This window comes from Pseudophryne corroboree, chromosome 3, assembly GCF_028390025.1.
Source record: "Pseudophryne corroboree isolate aPseCor3 chromosome 3, aPseCor3.hap2, whole genome shotgun sequence".
Lineage (NCBI taxonomy): Eukaryota > Metazoa > Chordata > Amphibia > Anura > Myobatrachidae > Pseudophryne > Pseudophryne corroboree.
This window is the reverse complement of record NC_086446.1, coordinates 88,253,789-88,278,709: the sequence shown is the minus strand read 5'-3', so window position 1 is coordinate 88,278,709 and position 24,921 is coordinate 88,253,789. Positions and strand designations below refer to the sequence as shown.

Sequence of the window (24,921 nt, the reverse complement as noted above, 5' to 3'; positions counted from 1 at the left end):
GGTGACTGCTGGGAATGGGGCATTATACAGTAACACCAGGGGAGGTGTCTGGGTGATGACTGGAGAGGTGACTGCTGGGAATGGGACATTATACAGTAACACCAGGGGAGGTGTCTGGGTGATGACTGGAGAGGTGACTGCTGGGAATGGGACATTATACAGTAACACCAGGGGAGGTGTCTGGGTGATGACTGGAGAGGTGACTGCTGGGAATGGGACATTATACAGTAACACCAGGGGATGTGTCTGGGTGATGACTGGAGAGGTGACTGCTGGGAATGGGGCATTATACAGTAACACCAGGGGAGGTGTCTGGGTGATGACTGGAGAGGTGACTGCCGGGAATGGGGCATTATACAGTAACACCAGGGGAGGTGTCTGGGTGATGACTGGAGAGGTGACTGCCGGGAATGGGGCATTATACAGTAACACCAGGGGAGGTATCTGGGTGATGACTGGAGAGGTGACTCCTGGGAATGGGGCATTATACAGTAACACCAGGGGAGGTGTCTGGGTGATGACTGGAGAGGTGACTGCTGGGAATGGGGCATTATACAGTAACACCAGGGGAGGTGTCTGGGTGATGACTGGAGAGGTGACTGCTGGGAATGGGGCATTATACAGTAACACCAGGGGAGGTGTCTGGGTGATGACTGGAGAGGTGACTGCTGGGAATGGGGCATTATACAGTAACACCAGGGGAGGTGTCTGGGTGATGACTGGAGAGGTGACTGCTGGGAATGGGGCATTATACAGTAACACCAGGGGAGGTGTCTGAATACATTGTCAGATTTAAGGGGGGGAGGCCGATTGCAGCGAACGCCCCCACTGGCAGAGTCCATCCTTGATAGCCTCTCTGAGATATTTCAGCCCTCCTCGCACCACTTCCGAGTTCCGCACACAACACAGCAGCAGCCGTCAACAGCCTAATCATTGAAAAGAGCTGATCGCTCTCTGCACAATCCTGCACTGTGACTGAACAGGCTTAGGTTGCGTCCTTTCTCTTGTCTTTCTTTTACTACGAGTAGTCATGGGCCAAGAGATACAGTGAAGTGAGTTGAGACACATGACTCAGCTGAGCGTAGTGTCTGGAGACAGTGTTTCGGTACATGGCTCTTGTGTAATGCATTGCAGACTGTGCACATGCAGCGAGTACAGAGACTGCTGGCAGTACTGGGACTCATGGAGGGAGTGATTCAGATGGTATCCGGTCTGTAGGTCGACAGTCATTAGGTCGGCCAGTGAAGGTCGACAGTGAGCAGGTTGACACATTAATTGGTCGACATGGGCAAGGTCAACACAGTTTTCTCTGACGTCCTAGTGGATGCTGGGACCTCCGTAAGGACCATGGGGAATAGACGTGCTCCGCAGGAGACTGGGCACTCTAAAGAAAGATTTGGGACTATCTTGTGTGCACTGGCTCCTCCCCCTATTACCCTCCTCCAAGCCTCAGTTAGATTTCTGTGCCCGGCCGAGCTGGATGCACACTAGGGGCTCTCCTGAGCTCCTAGGAAGAAAGTATATGTTAGGTTTTTTTATTTTCAGTGAGACCTGCTGGCAACAGGCTCACTGCATCGAGGGACTAAGGGGAGAAGAAGCGAACCTACCTAAGTGGTGGTAGCTTGGGCTTCTTAGGCTACTGGACACCATTAGCTCCAGAGGGTTCGAACACAAGCACCGATCTCGTCGTCCGTTCCCAGAGCCGCGCCGCCGTCCCCCTTACAGAGCCAGAAGCAAGAAGGTGGTCCGGAAAATCGGCGGCTGAAGACTTCTGTCTTCTCCAAGGTAGCGCACAGCACTGCAGCTGTGCGCCATTGCTCCTCATGCACACCACACACTTCGGTCACTGATGGGTGCAGGGCGCTGGGGGGGGGGGGGGCGCCCTGAGCAGCAATACTGACACCTTGGCTAGCAAACTGGCACAATATATAACCCCGGAGGCTATATAGGTGCTTTTTAACCCCTGCCAGAATCCATAAAAATGCGGGAGAAAAGTCAGCGAAAAAGCGGCGGAGCTATCTCCCTCAGCACACTGGCGCCATTTTCCCTCACAGCTCCACTGGAGGGAAGCTCCCTGGCTCTCCCCTGCAGTCAATACACTACAGCAAGGGTTAAAAAAAGAGGGGGGGGGGGCACAAATTAGGCGCAGTATACAATATATATATATATAGGCAGCTATAAGGTAAAACACTCTTTATAGGTGATATCCCTGTGATATATAGCTCCCTGGTGTGTGCTGGCATACTCTCCCTCTGTCTCCCCAAAGGGCGGCTTTGTGGGGTCCTGTCCTCTGTCAGAGCATTCCCTGTGTGTGTGCTGTGTGTCGGTACGGCTGTGTCGACATGTATGAAGAGGAAAATGATGTGGAGGCGGAGTGAATGCCTGTAAATGTGATGTCACCCCCCTGCGGGGTCGACACCGGAGTGGTTGGACTTATGGAAGGATTACGTGAAAGTGTCAACTCCTTACACAAAAGGTCGACGACACAGAACAGCCGGCTACTCAGCTTGTGCCTGTTCCAGCGTCTCAAATGTCATGGGGGGCTCTAAAAACACCCGCTACCTCAGATGGCAGACACAGATGTCGACACGGATACCGTCTCCAGTGTCGACGACGATGAGACTAGTGTACCCTCCAAATAGGTCCACCCGTTACATGATTGAGGCAATGAAAAATGTATTACACATTTATGATAATACCCCAGGTACCACATAAAAGGGTATTATGTTGGTGAGAGAAAACTACCAGTAGTTTTTCCTGCATCTGAGAAATTAAATGAGGTGTGTGAGGAAGCGTGGTCTTCCCCCGGTAAGAAATTGATAATTTCTAAACGGTTATTGGCAGCGTACCCTTTCCTGCCAGAGGATAGGTCACGTTGGGAAACACCCCATAGGGTAGATACAGCGCTTTCATGCTTATCAGAGAGGTGGCACTACCGTCTCCAGATACGGCCGCCCTGGAGGAACCTGCTGATAGAAAGCAGGTGGTTACCCTAAAAGATATAATCACACACTCAGCATTATATTGCGACCAGCCATTGCTTCGGCATGGATGTGCAGTGCTCCCGCTGCATGGTCAGATTCCCTGTCGGAAAATAACTATGGATAGGGACAATATTTTGCTGAAAATAGAGCATATAAAAGACGTGGTCTTATACATGCGTGATGCACAGAGGGATATTTGCCGGCTGGCATCAAAAATAAGCGCTAGGTCCATTGCCGCCAGATGGGGGTTATGGACTTGGCAATGGTCAGGCGATGCCGACTCGAATCGGCACGTGGAAGTTTGCCCTATAAGGGGGTAAAACTGTTTGGGGATGGTCTTTCAGACCTCGTTTCCACAGCTACTGCTAGGAAATCGACTTTTTTGCCACAGGCTACCCAACAACAAAAGAAAGCACCGCATCATCAAGTACAGTCCTTTCGGCCCCAGAAAAGCAAGAGGGCTAGAGGCTCATCCTTTCTGCCGAGAGGCAAAGGTAGAGGAAAAAGCTGCACACACAGCTAGTTCCCAAGAGCAGAAGTCCCCCTGCGTCCGGTAGGTCCACAGCATGGTGCTGGGGCTGCTCAGGCGGACCCGGGTACGGTGAGGGCCTGTCTCAGAAATTTAGGTGCCCAGTGAGCTCTCTCACATGGATCCCTGGGGCTTTCAAGTAGTATCTCAGGGGTACAGGCTGGAGTTCGAGACGTTCTTCCCCCCGCCGTTTCCTAAAATCTGCCTTACCGGCACCTCCCTCTGCCAGGGAGGCGGCGTTGGTGGCTATTCAACACTATAATCACAAGTGATTGTCAAGGTACCCCTCCTTCAGCAAGGAAGGGGTTACTATTCCACAGTGGTTGTGGTACCGAAACAGAACGGTTCGGTGAGACCCATCTTAAAATTAAAATACTTGAACTTTTATATCGGAAGATTCAAGTTCAAGATGGAATCGCTCAGGGCAGTTATTACGAGCCTGGACGAGGGGGATTACAGGGTCTCCCTGGACATCAAGGATGCGTACCTGCATGTCCCCATTTACCCTCCTCACCAGGAGTACCTCAGATATGTGGTACAGGACTGTCACTATCAGTTCCAGACGCTGCCGTTGGAGTTGTCCACGGCACTGAAGGTCTTTACCAAGGTAATGGCCGAAATGAGGATACTCCTTCGCAAGAAGGAAGTTTTTGTTATCCCGTACTTGGACGATCTCCTGATAAAGGCGAGGTCCAAAGAACAGTTGCTAGTGGGGGTAGCACTCTCTCGGGAAGTGCTACAACAGCACGACTGGATTCTCAATATTCCAAAGTCACAGCTGGTCCCGACGACACGTCTTCTGTTCCTGGGAATGATTCTGGACACAGACCAGAAAAGAGTGTTTTCTTCCAGTGGAAAAAGCCGAGGAGTTGTCATCTCTAGTCAGAGACATCCTAAAACCAGGACAGGTGTCGGTACATCAATGCACACGAGTCCTGGGAAAAATGGTAGCTTCGTACGAAGCATAATTCCATTCGGAAGGTTCCACGCAAGGACGTTCCAGTGGGACCTGTGGGACAAATGGTCCGGGTCCCATCTACAGATGCAACAGCGGATAACCCTATCGTCCAGAACCAGGGTGTCGCTGCTGTGGTGGCTGCAGAGGGCTCATCTACTAGAGGGCCGCAGATTCGGAATACAGGACTGGGTCCTGGTGACCACGGATGCCAGCCTTCGGGGCTGGAGGGCAGTCACAAAGGGAAGAAATTTCCAAGGACTGTGGTCAAATCAGGAGATTTCTCTTCACATAAATATCCTGGAGCTAAGGGCCATTTACAATGCCCTAAGCCAGGCAAGACCCTGCTTCAAAACCAGCCGGTACTGATCCAGTCAGACAACATCACGGCGGTCGCCCATGTAAACAGACAGGGCGGCACGAGAAGCAGGATGGCGATGGCAGAAGCCACAAGGATTCTCAGATGGGCAGAGAATCATGTGTTAGCACTGACAGCAGTGTTCATTCCGGGAGTGGACAACTGGGAAGCAGACTTCCTCAGCAGGCACGACCTCCACCCGGGAGAATGGGGACTTCATCCAGAAGTCTTCCAAATGCTGGTCAACCGGTGGGAAAAAACACAGGTAGACATGATGGCGTCCCGCCTCAACAAGAAGTTGAAAAGCTATTGCGCCCGGTCAAGAGACCCTCAGGCGATAGCGGTGGATGCTCTAGTGACACCGTGGGTGTACCAGTCAGTTTATGTGTTTCCTCCTCTACCTCTCATCCCCAAGGTACTGAGAATAATAAGAAAGCGAGGAGTGAAAACCATACTCGGGGTTCCGGATTGGCCAAGAAGGGCTTGGTACCCGGAACTTCAAGAGATGCTTGCAGAGGACCCTTGGCCTCTGCCGCTCAGACAAGACCTGCTGCAGCAGGGACCCTGTCTGTTCCAAGACTTACCGCGGCTGCGTTTGACGGCATGGCGGTTGAACACCGGATCCTGAAGGAAAAGGGTATTCCGGAGGAAGTCATCCCTACCCTGATCAAAGCCAGGGAGGATGTCACCGCAAGACATTATCACCGCATTTGGCGGAAATATGTTGCTTGGTGTGAGACCATGAAGGCCCCGATGGAGGAATTTCAACTGGGTCGATTCCTGCAAGCAGGGGTGACGTTGGGCCTCAAAATTGGGGTCCATAAAGGTCCAGATTTTGGCTCTGTCGATTTTCTTCCAAAAAGAACTGGCTTCACTGCCTGAAGTTCAGACTTTTGTAAAAGGAGTTCTACACATTCAGCCTCCTTTTGTGCCCCCAGTGGCACCTTGGGATCTCAATGTGGTTTTGGCATCCCTGAAATCACATTGGTTCGAACCACTTAAGACTGTGGATTTAAAATATCTCACGTGGAAAGTGGTCATGCTGTTGGCCCTGGCGTCGGCCAGGCGGGTGTCAGAATTGGCGGCTTTGTCTTGTAAAAGCCCTTATCTGATTTTCCATATGGATAGGGCAGAATTGAGGACTCGTCCTCAGTGTCTCCCAAAGGTGGTCTCAGCTTTTCACTTGAACCAACCTATTGTGGTGCCTGCGGCTACTAGGGACTTGGAGGATTCCAAGTTGCTGTACGTAGTCAGGGCCCTGAAATTGTATGTTTCCAGGACGGCTGGAGTCAGAAAAACTGACTCGCTGTTTATCCTGTATGCACCCAACAAGCTGGGTGCTCCTGCTTCTAAGCAGTCTATTGCGCGCTGGATTTGTAGCACAATTCAGCTGGCGCATTCTGCGGTAGGCTTACCGCAGCCTAAATCTGTAAAAGCCCATTCCACAAGGAAGGTGGGCTCATCTTGGGCGGCTGCCCGAGGGGTCTCGGCTTTACAATTTTGCCGAGCAGCTACTTGGTCAGGGGCGAACACGTTTGCAAAATTCTACAAATTTGATACCCTGGCTGTGGAGGACCTGGAGTTCTCTCATTTGGTGCTGCAGAGTCATCCGCACTCTCCCGCCCGTTTGGGAGCTTTGGTATAATCCCCATGGTCCTTCCGGAGTTCCCAGCATCCACTAGGACGTCAGAGAAAATAAGATTTTACTCACCGGTAAATCTATTTCTCGTAGTCCGTAGTGGATGCTGGGCGCCCATCCCATGTGCGGATTGTCTGCAATACTTGTACATAGTTATTGTTACAAAAATCGGGTTTTGTTGTGAGCCATCTCTTCAGAGGCTCCATTTGTTATCATACTGTTAATTGGGGTTCCTATCACGTGTTATATGGTGTGATTGGTGTGGCTGGTATGAGTCTTACCCGGGATTCAAAAATTCTTCCTTATTGTGTACGCTCGTCCGGGCACAGTGTCCTAACTGAGGCTTGGAGGAGGGTCATAGGGGGAGGAGCCAGTGCACACCAGATAGTCCTAAATCTTTCTTTAGAGTGCCCAGTCTCCTGCGGAGCACGTCTATTCCCCATGGTCCTTACGGAGTTCCCAGCATCCACTATGGACTACGAGAAATAGATTTACCGGTGAGTAAAATCTTATTTTTTGGCGAGGTTTCAGGACTTTTTCATTTTTATTCTATCCAAGTGAGCATAGAGTTGTTTAGAAACCCTGTGGCGAGCGTAGCGAAACACTGCGCCTGAAGCATGGCGAGCAAATACGTTTTAATTGTCGGTGGTTCCAGATGGAAATTCAGGTCAAGAGACCGCCCCCCCCCCCCCCCGCCCCCACAAAATAAAAACGGTGTTGACTCTGTGTGCCGACCTAGCCTATGTCGACCTTCCTTACATGTCAACATAGTCATATGTCGGCCTTCAGTCAGTGTTGACCTACTCACTATCGACCTTCAGTGGTCGACCTGGACAGGGTTGGCCCAGTGATCCACACCTGACTCAGACCTCTGCACCGAATAAGAGGATTTTAGTACTTACCGATAAATCCATTTCTCTGAATCCTCTAGGGGACACTGGAGTCCTATACAGTAGGGGTGTGAAGCTTGCAACCGGAGGTGTGGCACAATCTAAAATTAGAATTGTCTGCACAGCCGGTTCCTCCCCATTCACATCCCTTCTCCCTCAGTTTGGAAAATTTGACTGAGAGAATAGGACATGATACTAGAGCACCTGGCGAGGAACCGAACCGTACAACATAGCAAACACCATCCAAGACACTCTTTACCGAAAAACCAACGCTGTTTGTACGAACTGTTTAAACAAGAACTTTTAACACAGCAGGTTGACAGCACCGAGGCGGGCGTCCAGTGTCCCCGAGTGGATTCAGAGAAATGGATTTATCGGTAAGTACCAAAATCCTCTTTTCTCTTTCATCCACTAGGGGACACTGGAGTCCTATACAGTAGGGGACGTCCCAAAGTTATCCCCCAGGGAGGGAGTGCTGTCGGCGACCTGCAAAACCAAACGTCCGAACTTAGAAACTTCGGACGCAAAGGTATCAAACTTGTAAACTTTCGCGAACGTGTGGGCTGAGGACCAAGTTGCCGCTCTGCAAAGTTAAGTAGTGGAAATACCTTTGGCAGCCACCCCGGAGGCACCCACCGATCGGGTGGTATGAGCACCCGTCTCTACCAGAACCTGTTTACCACAGGAAATATAAGCTTGCCGAATGGCAAGTCTAATCCATCGAGACAGAGACTGCTTAGAAACCGGCCAAACCTTCTTTGGCCCATATAAAGGACAAACAAATGGTCCGACTTCCTGAAGGATGACGTAACGTGTACGTACACCCGCAAAGCTCAGACAACAAGCAAGGACACGTCCCCATCTGCGAGACAATGGAAAGATGGGACCACAATCTGCTGGTTTACATAGAACCCTGAAACAACCTTAGGAAGTAAATCTGCTCTTGTACGGAGTTCCGCCCGATCCTCATGAAAAATAATTACATAAAGGACTCTTACACGATAAGGCTCCTAACTCAGAAACCCCCCCAGCCGAAGCCAAGGCCAGCAACAACAACGTTACCTTCCAAGAGAGATATTTCAGGGCTGTTCTCGCTAACAGCTCAAACAGTGGCGATTTTTAAAAAAAAATTTAACACCAAATTTAGATCCCATGGTGCAGTGGGAGGACGAAAAGGGGGCTTTATCCTCAGAACCCCCTGTAAAAAGGTTTGAACCTCTGGCAAGAATGCCAACCGCTGTTGAAAAAGGATGGAAAGAGTCGACACTTGAACCTTCAGAGATCCCAGCCGCAGACCTAACTCTAGGCCGGTCTGAAGGAAAAGTAAAAGTCTGGATAAGTGGAAGTTCGTCGAATTCCACCCACGTTTTTGACACCAGTCCAAGTACCTCTTCCAAATACTGTAGTAGTGTATGACTGTGACCGGTTTCCTAGCGGCAATCATCGTAGGAATGGCCGTTCTTGGTGTCCCCTCTGTTTCCTAAGATCCGGGTTTCAACAGCCACGCCGTTAAACGCAGCCCATCCAGGCCTGGGTGTTGGAACGGTCCCTGAGATAGCAGATCCTCTCTCCGAGGTAACCCTCAAGGATCTTCCGCTAGTAACCCTCGCCGGTCTGAGTACCAACTCCTGCGGGGCCAATCTGGTGCGATTAGAATCGCCCACACTCCTTCTCGTTTCAACCCCCTTTCCGGAATCTTGGGTATGAGTTGGAAAAGTGGAAAAATGTAAACCTTCCTGTAAAACCAAGGAAGTGTTAATGTGTCCACTCCTTCTGCTGCTGGATCTCTTATCCTGGACACACATCTGGGCAGCTGATGTTATTGCCGAGACGCTATTAGGTCGACTTGAGGTAGACCCCATCCGTGGATGGAGGCACCACTCTCCCGGATGCATGTTCTGGTGATGGAGACAATCTGCTTCCCAGTTCTCCACACCTGGAACGAAAACTGCCGAGAATATGATGTTTCGCCTTTCTGCCCACAAGATCTTTGTGACTTCCTTTAACGCCATTCCGCTCCTTGTTCCTCTTTGACGGTTTATGTATGCCGTTGTCGTGACATTGTCCGACTGCATTCTTATGTGTTGACCCATTACTTGGTCTTTGGTTAAGAAAAGCGCATTGTAAACTGCTCTTAGTTCGCAAATGTTTATGGGTAGGCTGCTCTCCAGTAGCGTCCATCTGCTCTGAAAACTGATGCTCCTTTGAGACGGTACCCCAACCTCTGAGACTGGCATCTGTCAGGATTCTCCAATCCCAAATGCCGAATCCCTTGCCTGTGTGCAACGAACACCAAAGTAAGAAGGTGCGTATGCGTGGTGGAAGTCGGATTCTTTGATGTAAAAACCAGTGTGACCCTGCTCACTGAGCAGGGAGGTTCATCTGTAATCGTCGGGAATGAAGTCTGCCATACTGGAGAGCTTCGAAAGACGCCACCATCTTCCAGAGAAATTCCACACAGAGGTGTAGAAAAAACGTTTGTGAGCTCAGTACCTGAGCCACTAATCTCTGTAGGTTCTTCACCTTGTTCTCTGGTAGGAATACTCTCAATTGTACCGTGTCCAAGAGGAGACCGAGAAACTGAATTCGTGAGTTGGCATGAGGTTGGATCTTTGGAAATCGATAATCCACCCATGTTGAATGAGAATTGGATGAGATGTCTGAACATCCCTGATCAACTGTTCTCGAGAGTATGCCTTGATTAGCATGTCGTCTAGATAAGGTCTAATCGAGACCCTCGACAGTCCCAATTCTGCAACCATGACTGCCATGATCTTCGGTAAAGATTCTTGGGGCCGATGAGAGACCGAACGGCATTGGCCCTGAATTGGGAGTGATCCGTCAGCAGTGCGAACCATAAGTAAGTCTGGTGAGGGGCATGCAGATATGCATGTTCTAAGCCTGCAATGATCGACTGGATTGATTCCAGCTAGAATTTGTAGACCCTTATAAACCGGTTTAAACCTTTTAAAGTGAGTATCGGTTTGACCGTCCCGACTGGCTTTGGCACGACAAAAAGACATGATTAGAAAGCCGTGCCTCTCTGAGAGGCGGGAACCAGAGGAATGACCTCTGACCGTAGCAATAACTCAATTGCTGGCAGTAACGCCTTTGCTTTCTGAGGGCACAGAGGCAATCTCCTTGTAAAAAAACTGACTCTGGGTCACTGTGGAAAATCTAGTTTGTACCCTAGAGAGATTAGGTTGTTTATCCAAAGTTCTGGTGAGGCGTAGGCCCAGATGTCCCGAAAACCTCCCCAGACTTTCGTGAGCCGGGAGACCGTCCTGCCACGGTTTTGTCAGCAGTTTTATCCCGCTTTCTGGCTGCTACCTGTGAGTGGCCTCTACCTCTGCCTCCACGTACTTGTGTACCGAAACTTCTTCCTCGGGCTCGCAAGGACTGCGATCTAAAGGAAGTAAACACTGGTCCCAAATAACCTCTCCTAACTTGTGGAGTGGCCCTTGTATAAGGAGTAGGCAGAAAAATGGACGTCCCTGCTGTAGCTTGCGAAGTCCACTTGTCCAACTCTGGACCGAAAAGCATCTCACCCTCCAAGGGAAAAGATTCTACCACCCCTTGGTGTCAGTCTCCATTCTCTGTTCGTCTAGCCGATATGGCTGATGCAGAGATGCGAGATGCTATCCTTCGAATATCTTGAATTTGCTCCGCCAGTTGGGTAATTTCTTCCAAGCCATTTTCCTCAATAGCCTGTACCATACATGCAGACCATGCTCCCATGGTCTAGTTAACCCAAGCGCAGACAACCGTAGGTCTCCGTACTGCACCTGCTACAAAAATTTACTTTAAAGCTGTGTCAACCTCTTAAAGTCGTTACATTAGGTAATGGTAAGATTGTCCTTTTCGGCAACCTTCCTAGGAAAACAACCACTACCGGCGGAGCTTCCCACTTATCCATTACACCCTTAGGTAGGGGATAAGTTACTGGAAACCCTGTTGGGAAATTTAAAGAGTTTGTCAGGTTGCTTCCAAGCCTCCTCCATTTGAGATTGGAGGGATTTAGGAATGGGAAAGGCTGCTGAACGCGGTTTTTGGGATTCGAACCATTCGAATCTTCTGGCTCCTTTACTTATTCTACCTTACAATGTAGGATCTCCGTCACCGTTTCGATTAAAGAATTAAGAACCTGAGATTGCCGTGTCCTCTTCTGGAAAATCGGCGTCTAGGTTAAATTTAATTAACTCACCTTCCTTTGTATCAATGAGAATACCCTCTTCCTCCTCTGCTTACGGTACAAGAGGAAGAGGCCCTTAAACCGGCCTGCACACCTTGGTTACTGCTTCTGCAGGAGGCGTTAACCTGATGAGAATTTTTTTTTCAGCGTTTTTGAGAATCCCACAGCCCTAATTGTTGCGTGCGGGATTCCGCCATCTCATTGGAGATTCTATCTGCAGGGATATCTTTCCCTGACCTATACAGAGCACTGCTCCCAGGTGGAGCGTCCTTGTCGAAGCAGGAATCGCACACCCTGGAGCTGCCATTCTCGTGCTTTTTTTGTTACATGCAAATAATGGGTTTTGGAGGTCTAGGGTGGTGTATTAGACATGTTGAATAAAACCCCTTACCAGACTGTGTCGCAGTGCTTTCACCCTTTAAACTAGGTAGAGAAAGACTGTGATAGATGGCGGAAACAAAAGATTTATTTATTTTGCCTTTACACCAGCCGACTCGTAACCGCCACACACCCAACTGTAAGTCAGCTACGGTGTTACAGTTGGCTTCACTTGCGTTTAGTATTTTCTGTAGGCTCTTTGTAATAGAGTACCTCTGAAAATAAATCATAATCATATTATATTTCAGGAGATCCGCATTATGACATCTCACCAGCAGAGGGCGCTGTCTTACTATACATCTATAACAGAGGAGAGGTTCACTCCATGCTCCTCAGTTTTTCTGGCGCCTGCATATCAATTTTAAGATGCCCGCCAATTAAAAATTTCGGATCCTTCATTTATGAGGGGGAACTACCTCTGGTGAACCCCCTTGTCTACACTTTTTTAACTTAATGCTGAACGTGCTGTCGTGGCCGCTCTGGCTGTGCGCTATAGAGTCGCGTCCCGCGGCTGAGGGAATCACCTCAGCCGCTTCTCACTGCAGCGTCTCTCTCTCGCTCCCCGCCTCCGGCGGCTGAGGGTATCTGCTCAGGCGCGCGGTATACGATCTCCCGCTGGCCGGCGCGCGCCGGGACTGTCTCATCGGGTCCCGTAGTGGCGGCTCTCTCTGACTGCCTCTGTACGGACAGGGAAGGCTGCGCCGCTGAAGGGATCCCGGCCCGCCTCACACTGTGACCGCTGCCTGGACGCCGCTGCGGGAAGCTAATCATTCTTTTTTTTTTTTTTTTTTTTTTTAAAGATTTGAACCTCACATTACAGGGGATCAGTCCTCTATACTATGAGGATCCCACTTGCTAGCAAAGTCTAATAAAGCCCCATAGGGAAATTAAATGAAGAAATAATCAAGAAAAGAGAAAAAAATAAAATAAAATAAATAATCTAAAATCCCTTTCTTCAACTCCTGTGGGGCCATTTTAAAACAACCAGTACTCACGGTTGGTGCCTTTATAGAGATGCAGACCCCGTGAGCTGGAGTCATTGTCTCCAATCCTGAACTTTGTCCCCCTTTTATTAGCGGGACGCAGCCTTTTTGCATGGTAAAGCCTGCACCCCCTTTCATTTAGGTGGGATCGGGCATTTACCATCTTTTCGTTTAAAACCTGCACCCTCCCTTTAGTTAGGAGGGATTGGGCAAGTATAAAAGAGAAAAAATCAAAAAAATAAAAATAAATCAATCTTCATGGAGCAGGAGCTCCTGTCTTGTGCTTGTACCTCGTAGGCACAATTTTCCAAACTGAGGGAGAAGGGATGTGAAGAGGGAGGAGCCGGCTGTGCAGACAATGCTAATTTTAGATTGTGCCACACCTCCGGTTGCAAGCTTCACACCCCTACTGTATAGGACTCCAGTGTCCCTTAGTGGATGAAAGAGAAAAATCATTAATGAATCTGATCCATCTCCACTGAGTCAGCATCAGTCTCACAGGCAGTCAGTGCTCAGTTAGTCAAACCTCTGGTAATGTGTCAGCTATTCATCTGCACTGAATGAATGAATAATGATTCTGATGAGTCCACTGAGTGAGCACTGTCTCACAGTCAGTGACTCATACCTCTGCTATTCAGCTGCACTGGATGAATCATTGATGATTCTGATGAGTCTCCACTGTCTCAACTCAGTGTCACAGAAAGTCTGGCACATGCCAGAAGGGCTGATGGGCAGGTGAGCCGAATTGGTCGCTCAGGGAGTTGGGAAGGCCGCGCGCAGCGCAGCCTCCGACTCTGGTTCCATGGTCTCCATGGAAAATGGGGTGTGCCACGAGTCCACGCCCCCTGACTCGCGGCACGCCCCCAACGTTGCGCGAGCGCCCCCCTCCTATCTGCACACCATTCAATATGTATTCAGTGTCCTGTCTCACCCAGGTAAGTGGCTGTCGATCTGGCCACCTGGCCGGGGCTGGCACGTGACTTTTGGCACCTTCCTGTACCAAAATAAAGGAATAAAAAATATGGAAATTAAGATTCAAAATGTGACAACTGAAAGAACAAAAAAACACTGTAAAGTGGCAAGACAGGAAAACGGAGGAGTCAGGATAAATAATTAAACTGCCTGCCCTAATAGTAAAGTCTAGATCTGCCCCTGCTGGGTGATGACTGTGTCATTGTGTGTGTCAGGTTCCTATAAGGTGTCAGGACATCACTGTCTATCTCTCCATGGAGGAGTGGGAGTATATAGAGGGACATAAGGATCTATACAAGGAAGTGATGATGGAGAATCACCAGCCCCTCACATCACCGGGTAAGAGGAGACTTTGACTAATTGTAAAGAACAGAAGCGTTTTGAAAGCCTACATATATGCTATGTTTGGTAATCATACCAAAACAATGTACTTGGGGCCTACATTAGCATGGATCGCAAAAGCAAAATCTTTCTCTAATGGGCATCCATGTGCACTGCAGGTGTGGCAGATGTAACATGTGCAGAGAGAGTTAGATTTGGGTGTGTTATTTTGTTTCTGTGCAGGGTAAATACTGGCTGCTTTATTTTTACTCTGCAATTTAGATTTCAGTTTGAACACACCCCACCCAAATCTAACTCTCTCTGCACATGTTACATCTGCCTCCCCTGCTCTGCACATGGATGTGCCCATTAGAGAATGATTTTGCTTTAACAATCCATGCTGACTTAGGCCCTTAAGGTGTGTACACACGGTGAGATTCAGGCTAACCTCGATTCTCACTATGCTACAGGGACTAAGTCAGTATCGCAAGCACATAATGGGGGATATTCAATTGTTTGAATAGTCAGTTGGGTGTCTGTTATCTAATAGACAGGAAAAAACAGACACCCTACCGACTTTTCAAACATTTGAATTCCCCCCATTGACTGTGCTTGCGATACTAACTGTGCGATTTTGACTATCTTTTTTACGAGATAGACTGTGCAGGCAAGTAAATTTTGACTATCTACGCTTGCGATGCAGACCGCACAGGACCGCACATCGGCATCGCATCGGAATCACAAGGTGAAATTCACCTTACGATCTGCACTAACTTTTCTTACGATTCTGACTATATAGAAGAAAAAGATAGATATACACACTCCAGCGCTAAGGAGAGTACCACATTCACAAAATATATTCAGAAAACTCCATGTAAAAAAATTATCACCAGTGTGGATAATAAGTCAATCAGTAATACTTAACGTTAGGGAAGTAATCAACACAAATGTAGAATGGTCTTAATCCGTAGATTTCCACAGTTTACCATGTGAAAAGAACAAAAAAATAGGATTTTGGTACTCACCGTTAAATCCTTTTCTCCTAGTCCGTAGAGGATGCTGGGGACTCCAAAAGGACCATGGGGTACAGACGGGCTCCGCAGGAACTTAGGCACACTAAAAGACTTTAGACTGGGTGTGAACTGGCTCCTCCCTCTATGCCCCTCCTCCAGACCTCAGCTATAGGAACTGTGCCCAGGAGAGATGGACAGTACATGGAAAGATTTTTGTTTAACTAAGGGCTAACCAAACTACCAGCCCACACCAAAGACATTCCGCCCAACCGGAATAACACTAAAACCGTATAACATTAAATGTAAAACCTCCAGCAACCAGCTGTAACAACCAAATGTCGTGTATAACAACTCAACAGTAAGTAGAATCTCATAATGCAAGTAATAGTCCGCACTGGGACGGGCGCCCAGCATCCTCTACGGACTAGGAGAAAAGGATTTAACGGTGAGTACCAAAATCCTTTTTTCTCTTACGTCCTGGGGATGCTGGGGACTCCAAAAGGACCATGGGGATTATACCAAAGCTCCAGAACGGGCGGGAGAGTGCGGACGACTCTGCAGCACCGACTGAGCAAACGCCAGGTCCTCCTCGGCCAGTGTATCGAACTTATAGAATTTAGCAAAAGTGTTCGAACCCGACCAAGTAGCTGCTCGGCAAAGCTGAAGTGCCGAGACCCCTCGGGCAGCCGTCCAAGACGAACCCACCTTTCTGGTAAAATAGGCTTTCACTACCTTCGGCACCGGTAACCCCACCGAAGAGTAAGCCTGTTGGATCGTATTACAAATCCAGCGAGCAATCGTTTGTTTCGACGCTGGATGTCCAAGCTTGTTTGCCGCATACAACACAAACAACGCTTCAGTCTTCCTAGTAACGGCTGTCCTGGAGACGTAAACCTTTAACGCTCTTACCACATCTAGCGATTTTGGAACCGCCCCAACATCCGAAGCTACCGGAACGACAATAGGCTGGTTAATGTGAAATGACGAAACCACCTTTGGTAGAAATTGTGGCCGAGTCCTCAATTCCGCTCTATCCGCATGAAATATCAAATACGGACTCTTATGTGATAAGGCCGCCAACTCCGAAACTCGTCTGGCAGATGCCAGCGCCAACAGCATAACCACCTTCCAAGTGAGAAATCTTAATTCAACCTTCCGCAAAGGTTCGAACCAGGAAGACATAAGGAATCGCAGGACAACCTCAAGGTCCCATGGGGCTACAGGCGGTACAATATATATATGAATGTTCAGAGCTTACACCCTCATATCACTCACACAGTGCTTCTGCTGCTAATTCACTTGGTCTCCCCATCCAACACCCCCCACCCAACCCCACCCCCACACCCCCCACCTTGCTCCCTACCTTTCGATATCGTTAGGGGGTTACAACCAAAGAAACCACCCCTCACCTGGCACTTAAAACTCATGATATCACCTATGATTTTACTTAGGTTGTTACAATCCATATAATATGTCATGTGTGTGTCACCTTGAAATATGTGTGTCGCTCCAATACCAAAGTATTTATATTAGCACTAATTCCATTTTTCTACTAAGCTAAAATCATCTCCTCCTATAACATTTATTGGATCCAAGCAGGATTAAACTATAACAAAATAACCACTGCATAATCTTCACCATATCTTCTTCTCTTATTGCTCCCTTTTATGTATCCGCTGTCATGGTTACCGATGAACTGTGAATATATGTCTCCAAGGACTCCCCAAAGATGGCCACCGCTCTTCCTATATATCCTATGGAGTCTGTCACCACCAATATGGCCGCCGCAGCACTCACCAGGAGGGACATTCATAACATGGAGACCTGGAGAGAAAACTACACTGACTGAAAAGCCTGTGGACACATGCGCAGTGCGCGACCAGCGCGGCCGGCGCATGCGCATGGACGAAACCGGAAGTGGGGCGGAAATACCCGGAGACACGTGACGCGTCTCCTCCGTCACCGGAAGCGGGGCGGAAGTGCCGCGAATTAAGACATTTTTACAGTTTATGACTCTCCTATTGTCATTTTAGCCCTTAAACCACTCGTTTTATGTTCTACACCCTCATGGTATCACCCCTAGCCTGAGATTATGTCCCAACAGAGTGTCCTCAATGATCTGTATCTTGCACATTTTCGATTTTTGTCATGTGACTAATTATGACATCACCAACCCTGAGCCAGTCCATCAGGGGTATAAATAGCCACATAGTTTCATTCTGTCCTTACCCTTTGAAGAAGTCAGTTGTGACGAAACGCGTTGGGCTCCCTGTGGTGACTCCCTTGCCTATTTTTAAAGAGTTAAGTCAGAACTTCCTTACCTTTTTTACAAAGACCTTTTATGTTTATGTTTTTATGCTTTTATTAATACTCTGTAGTACGTTTTATGTTGTAACACGCTTTTATGTGATATTAAAGCTCGCTTGTATTATTACATATCTTTTGGCTTTTAAAATCTATTTTTAACTATTACATTTTAAACAACACTAGTCGCCGGTACCCTTATTCCCCCCATTTCTATACATTTCGCAGCAGTACTGTACCAGTACTGCGTTCTTAAGGGTTGGCAGACACCTTCCAGAGAGGTTACGTGTGTTTTTATCGGCAATTCTGTTTTTTTATATACTATACTGAGAACCCACCCCACAAGTGGCGCTGTGTCATTCCATTTTCCATATATATATATATATATATAATATTTATATAATATATATATATTTATATTTATTTTGATTACTTGATGTCTCATTCCCTCTAATTCTTGTGTCAATCTATCTTCTGTATAACTTTGATGCACTTTAAGAATATACATTTCGTTTTATTGATGCTTTTGTCTTGCTCTAGTTTTACTAAGAGGATCATGTATCTGGACTTGTTGTTAATTATTCCTGTTAGAGAAATGGACTGGGAACGCGTGTGACCTCTTTCCGGCTGAGTGAAACGCAAATTATGACGTCACTTCCGGTTCCGGCATTTAGAAAAAGACTGTGGAACGCATGTGAACCATTTCCGGTTGAATGGAACGCAAACCGTGACGTCACTTCCGGTTCCGGTTGTGACGCGTGTGTTTGGCGCACGGACGACGCAGATCAGCGGGGATTGGGAGCACCTGTTCACTCCCAATATAAGGATATTCAGGAGAGCATAAGCCACGCTACTGAGGAAGGACTTTGGTCTGAAACGCGTCTAGCGTGGCTTTGGGACGGACACCCTGCATGGCTATAGATCGTAGGTCTGTTACAGCATTCACATTCCGGAAGTGAGTGTTGGAATCCCTCGAACATCAGGAACTCACCTATGCTGCTTTGTCATTGGGGAACCCGTTATGCTGTGTTTTTTCAAGTGTTTGTAAGTGCATATTTGTATTAAAAAATGTTTTGCTGTTTTTACATACTTGCACTATCTATATTTCTTTTCTGTGGTATCATATACCTTATCATGGAGTCAACATGAAGGATCCGGTGTATACCTGGAATCGATGCAACTGCTAGATGCTGAAATTGCCACTACAGGAACAATATCAGGCTCAAACCAAACTTTATGTTTGTAAGTGGATCCCTGTAATAACATTTGAATCTTGTTTTAAATAATCTGCACTATCATATATTTTTTGTTCTTTTCACATGGTAAACTGTGGAAATATACGGATTAAGACCATTCTACATTTGTGTTGATTACTTCCCTAACGTTAAGTATAACTGATTGACTTATTATCCACACTTGTGATAAGTTTTTTACATGGAGTTTTCTGAATATATTTTGTGAATGTGGTACTCTCCTTAGCGCTGGAGTGTGTATATCTATCTTTTTCTTCTATTCACTGTTTTCTGAGTAACCTGGATGCACTACTCTGATATACATAACTAGTTGCAATATAGGAGGTTTTTTTGCGCACCAAAATTGGATTTTTTTTTTGTTTACTATAGATTTTGACTATATAGTCAAAATCGTAAGAAAATATCTCACCGTGTGCACACGCCCTTAGTCACTGTGTGTGTCTCTCACAGATGGACCCAGTAACAGAGATACCCCAGAGAGATGTCCCCGTACTCTGTATTCACAAGACTCTACAGAGGAGAATCACAGGACCCCACAGGGGGATCGGGTAGGTGGGATTAGTGACTTAATACTATATGATCTATAGAGAAGCTGTCCATGTTTTGTTTTTTTTCTTACTGGAATTTTTCTACTGAATGTGAATTAATGAAATCAGCTATATTTAACGCGTTCTTTTATTCTTTTGTTGATTACTTAGGGTAAAGGCCTGATTGATGTTAAGGTAGAAGATATAGAGGAAGAAGAAGATATGTATGTGACTCGTATAAAGGTAGAAGATATAGAGGAAGAAGAAGATATGTGTGTGACTCATAAAAAGGTAGAAGATATAGAGGGAGAAGTGACGTATGTGAGGGGTGATCACCAGTGGAAGGAGGAAGAAATCCCTACAGATATCAGCACAGGTGAGTAATAATCACTTATTACTGAGAGGAGTCACATATTCTTGTTCAACCTCTGCAGCAATCTCTTATTTCTCTGACGTCCTAGTGGATGCTGGGGACTCCGTAAGGACCATGGGGAATAGACGGGCTCCGCAGGAGACTGGGCACTCTAAAAGAAAGATTAGGTACTATCTGGTGTGCACTGGCTCCTCCCTCTATGCCCCTCCTCCAGACCTCAGTTAGTATCTGTTCCCGATACAAATTAATTTGGTGGGTGTGGAAGCACCCACACCTCACCAAAAAGAAGAAATTCCTATGTTTGGAGCACTCTTTTTGATAATATTATGTATGAATGGGTGAAAAAGTGTATTTAGTTTAAAACTTAGCTTTTATTAATCAAATACTCAACTAAAAAATTATAACAAGGGTATACTAGAAATATCAATTGATTGATCCCCTTATAAACAGTGGTAAAATATAAATAAGTGAGAGCAAATACTATCGTCTTGAAATTATATGTTTTGCTCAGAAATTAATGACAAAAAGATGTTAATAATTTATCAAACTTATTAAATAGGCAGCAGTAGTGATATAGGTGATATATATTCTTGTATACAATCAAAAAGGTTATTTTAGGAAATTAATTGATCTTTAGATATTAACCTTCAATATCTCATATAAGGTCCAAACTGATAATATGTGTCTGGATTTCACCTGGCGGTATAAATAATGCTATACATATAGGATCGACTTCTCCCCATGCTTCACAAAAGTTTTCTTGTACATCAAATACTAACATCCCTTCCATACAGAGGAAAACATGCTATCCATGTCTATGTAGAGACAAATGAAGAATACATAGTAGCAATCAAACTGTGCTGAACACTGTCTACATTTTGATTCATTTGTATCTTTAGATAGAAGACTGACACACTGATGTTTATTAACAACAGAGTATGTAACAAATGCAGGTGTCTTACACAGCCACTGTTTATAGGAACCACATTCTATTCATAGTGTAATGAACCACATGATATACATTATAACTCCTGTGCAATTTATTAATCATCTGTATTCAAAAAAATCATATTATTGCATGGAGAATTTAAACAAACAAAATCATGTTATAATGTGTTTTAGACAGTGGGAGAAAAAAATATTTTTTTACACTGGCATGGATAGTAAAAAACTAGATAGCGACACTCTAGTCTGCTAGTCCCATCTGCTGTCTAACCTCATCCATGAGCGGAGGAAAGATGAGAGTAGGGCCGTCGACTGTGTCACAGAAAGAAGTAAAATTGGCACACTGGCTAAAGACCCCGTCGTGGTGTTAGATGGGCCCTGGTGCTTATAAGCCTTGCAAGGTCCAAAATGCGCCACTTGGGCCTGAGCCAGAGTCCGAAAATGAAAAGGACCACAGTGACAGTGTAAATAACACTTATATTAATATCACTAAATCATTAGGAAGCATTTTAGATTGTGTACTGAAGTTACATACACCATGATTACTCCTGATGGAAAATATTGCTAATACTGGATAACTATATATGTGTCTTAATGAGCACAGATTGAACAGTATCTCAGATATTCATATCCACATTAGTTGCACCTTGCTCATTGCCATATTGCTTATTAAGTATCTGTTCCCGGCCAGAGCTGGATGCACCCTAGGGGCTCTCCTGAGCTTCCTAGAAAAGAAAGTATTTGTTAGGTTTTTTATTTTCAGTGAGATCTGCTGGCAACAGACTCACTGCTACGTGGGACCGAGGGGAGAGAAGCAAACGTACCTGTTCACAGCTAGGTCGCGCTTCTTAGGCTACTGGACACCATTACCTCCAGAGGGTTCGAACACAGGCAGAGGTCCTCGGTCGTCCGTTCCCGGAGCCGCGCCGCCGTCCCCCTCGCAGAGCCAGAAGATCAGAAGTTGGTGATGAAATCGGCGGCTGAAGACTCCTGTCTTCTTTAAGGTAGCGCACAGCACCGTAGCTGTGCACCATTGCTCCCACTGCACACCACACACTCCGGTCCGTAGGGTGCAGGGCGCTGGGGGGGGGGGGGCGCCCTGGGCAGCAATAAGAATACCTTTGGCATAAAAAAGACACATAATACAGTCTGTGACTGTATATGTGTAAAACCCCCGCCATTTTTTAGTCATAAACAGCGGGACAGAAGCCTGCCTCTGAAGGGGCGGGGCCTTCTTCCTCAGCACACCAGCGCCATTTCTCTTCACAGCTCCGCTGGAAGGACGCTCCCCAGGCTCTCCCCTGCAGTCTCCTGGCACTAAGAGGGTAAAAAGAGAGGGGGGGGCACATAAATTTAGGCAAAAGGTGTATTTATACAGCATCTATTGGGAAAAATTCACTTCTGGTGGTGTATCCCTGTGTTATATAGCGCTGTGGTGTGTGCTGGCATACTCTTTCTCTGTCTCCCCATAGACCTTGTGGGGTCCTGTCCTCAGTCAGAGCATTCCCTGTGTGTCGGTACGGCTGTGTCGACATGTTTGATGAGGAGGGTAACGTGGAGGTGGAGCAAGTGCAGATAAATGTGGTGTCGGTGCCGACACCTGGTTGGATGGATATGTGGAAGGTCTTAAATGACAATGTAAACTCATTACACAAGAGATTTGATGATGTTGCTGCCGGGGGACAGCCGGGCTCTCAACCCGGGCCTGCCCAGGCACCTCAGGGGCCGTCGGCGTCTCAAAAATGCCCACTATCTCAGTTGGTTGACACAGATGTCGACACGGAGTCCGACTCCAGCGTCGACGATGATGGGGCACTATTACAGCCCAAAATGACTAAGGCCTTCCGATACATGATTACTGCAATGAAAAATGTATTACACATTTCAGAAGTTGACCCTGTCCCTGACAAGAGGGTGAATATGTTTGGGGAGAAAAAGCAGCCAGTGACTTTTCCCCGGTCACATGAATTAAATGAGTTATGTGAAGAAGCGTGGTCTTCCCCTGATAAGAAAGTGGTGATTCCCAAAAGAATACTAATGGCGTACCCTTTCCCGCCAACGGATAGGTTACGTTGGGAATCCTCCCCTAGGGTAGACAAGGCCCTGACACGCTTATCTAAGAGGGTGGCCTTGCCGTCTCAGGATACGGCCGCCTTAAAGGAGCCTGCGGATAGGAAGCAGGAAGGTATACTGAAGTCAGTGTATACACACTCTGGTACTCTACTGAGACCGGCTATTGCTTCAGCCTGGATGTGCAGTGCTGTAGCAGCATGGACAGATACTCTGTCGGAGGGGTTAGATACCCTGGACAGGGATACCGTATTGCTAACCCTTGACCATATTAAAGACGTTGTCTTGTATATGCGGGATGCCCAGAGGGACATTAGCCTGCTGGGCTCTAGAATAAATACAATGTCCATTTCTCTGACGTCCTAGTGGATGCTGGGAACTCCGAAAGGACCATGGGGAATAGCGGGCTCCGAAGGAGGCTGGGCACTCTAGAAAGATTTATGACTACCGAGTGTGCACTGGCTCCTCCCACTATGACCCTCCTCCAAGCCTCAGTTAGATTTTGTGCCCGGCCGAGGTTGGATGCACACTAGGGGCTCTCCTGAGCCTTTAGAAAGAAAGTATAGAATTAGGTTTTTTATTTTCAGTGAGACCTGCTGGCAACAGGCTCACTGCAGCGAGGGACTAAGGGGAGAAGAAGCGAACCTGCCTGCTTGCAGCCAGCTTGGGCTTCTTAGGCTACTGGACACCATTGGCTCCAGAGGGATCGACCGCAGGCCCAGTCCTTGGTGTTCGGTCCCGGAGCCGCGCCGCCGTCCCCCTTACAGAGCCAGAAGCAAGAAGAGGTCCGGAAAATCGGCGGCAGAAGACATCAAGTCTTCACCAAGGTAGCGCACAGCACTGCAGCTGTGCGCCATTGCTCCTCATACACACTTCACACTCCGGTCACTGAGGGTGCAGGGGGGGGGGGGGGCGCCCTGAGAAGCAATAAAAACACCTTGGCTGGCAAAAATACCACAATATATAGCCCCAGAGGCTATATGTGGAAAATACCCCTGCCAGAATATAGGAAAAAGCGGGAGAATAGTCCGCGGAAAAGGGGCGGAGCTCTCTCCCTCAGCACACTGGCGCCATTTTTCCCTCACAGCTCCGCTGGAAGGAAGCTCCCTGGCTCTTCCCTGCAGACTACACTACAGCAAAGGGTAAAAAACAGAGGGGGGGGCACTAAATTTAGGCGCAGTATACATTTATATAGTAAAAGCAGCTATAGGGGACATAACTCAGTTAGTCCCTGCATTATATAGCGCTCTGGTGTGTGCTGGCATACTCTCACTCTGTCCCCCCAAAGGGCTTTTGTGGGTCCTGTCCTCTATTAGAGCATTCCCTGTGTGTGTGTGCTGTGTGTCGGTACTGCTGTGTCGACATGTTTGATGAGGATAATGATGTGGAGACGGAGCAAATGCCTTTAGAAGGGATGTCACCCCCTGCGGGGCAGACACCTGAGTGGATGAGCTTATGGAAAGAGATGAGTGCACGTATAGACTCCTTACATAAGAAATTTGACGACATGCCAAATGTGGGACAGCCGAGTTTTCAGCTCGTGCCTGTCCAGGTGTCTCAAAGGTTGTCAGGGGCTCTAAAACGCCCGCTACCTCAGTTTGCAGACGCAGACGTCGACACTGATACTGACACCAGTGTCGACGACGATGAGTCTAATCTGATGCCCACTAAAGCCATTCACTGCATGATTGAGGCAATGAAAGAGGTGTTACACATCTCTGATATAAATCCAGGTACCACTAAAAAGGGTATTATGTTTGGGGAGAAAAAACTACCCGTAGTTTTTCCCCCATCAGAGGAATTAAATGAAGTGTGTGAAGAAGCGTGGGCTTTCCCTGATAAGAAATTGGTAATTCCTAAGAAGGTACTAATGGCGTTCCCTTTCCCGCCAGAGGATAGGTCACGTTGGGAAACACCTCCTAGGGTGGATAAAGCGCTCACACGTTTGTCTAAAAAGGTGGCACTACCGTCTCCGGATACGGCCGCCCTCAAGGAACCTGCTGATAGAAAGCAGGAGGCGATCCTGAAGTCTGTGTATACACACTCAGGCATTATACTTAGACCAGCTATTGCGTCAGCATGGATGTGCAGTGCTGCCGCTGCGTGGTCAGATAAACTGTCAGAAAATATTGACACACTAGACAGAGACACGATTCTGCTAACCATAGACCATATCAAAGACTCAGTCTTCTATATGAGAGATGCACAGAGGGAAATCTGCCGGCTGGCATCTAA

General features: G+C 47.4%; 1 protein-coding gene across 7 annotated transcripts in view; it reads left to right on the top strand.

Moving 5' to 3' along the window:
• LOC135057044 (gastrula zinc finger protein XlCGF26.1-like) overlaps positions 1-24,921 on the top strand; it is a 353,457-nt gene that overhangs the window by 313,328 nt on the left and 15,208 nt on the right. For 4 of the 7 annotated variants that reach the window (XM_063962905.1, XM_063962904.1, XM_063962906.1 and 1 more), the window contains exons 7-8: positions 19,222-19,319; positions 19,470-19,674. In XM_063962905.1, coding sequence (XP_063818975.1) covers positions 19,222-19,319; positions 19,470-19,674 — 303 coding nt within the window. Of the gene's footprint in view, positions 1-14,095; positions 14,220-19,221; positions 19,320-19,469; positions 19,675-24,921 lie in introns of all 7 variants that reach the window. The other 3 variants (XM_063962907.1, XM_063962909.1, XM_063962908.1) reach the window with 1 other exon arrangement.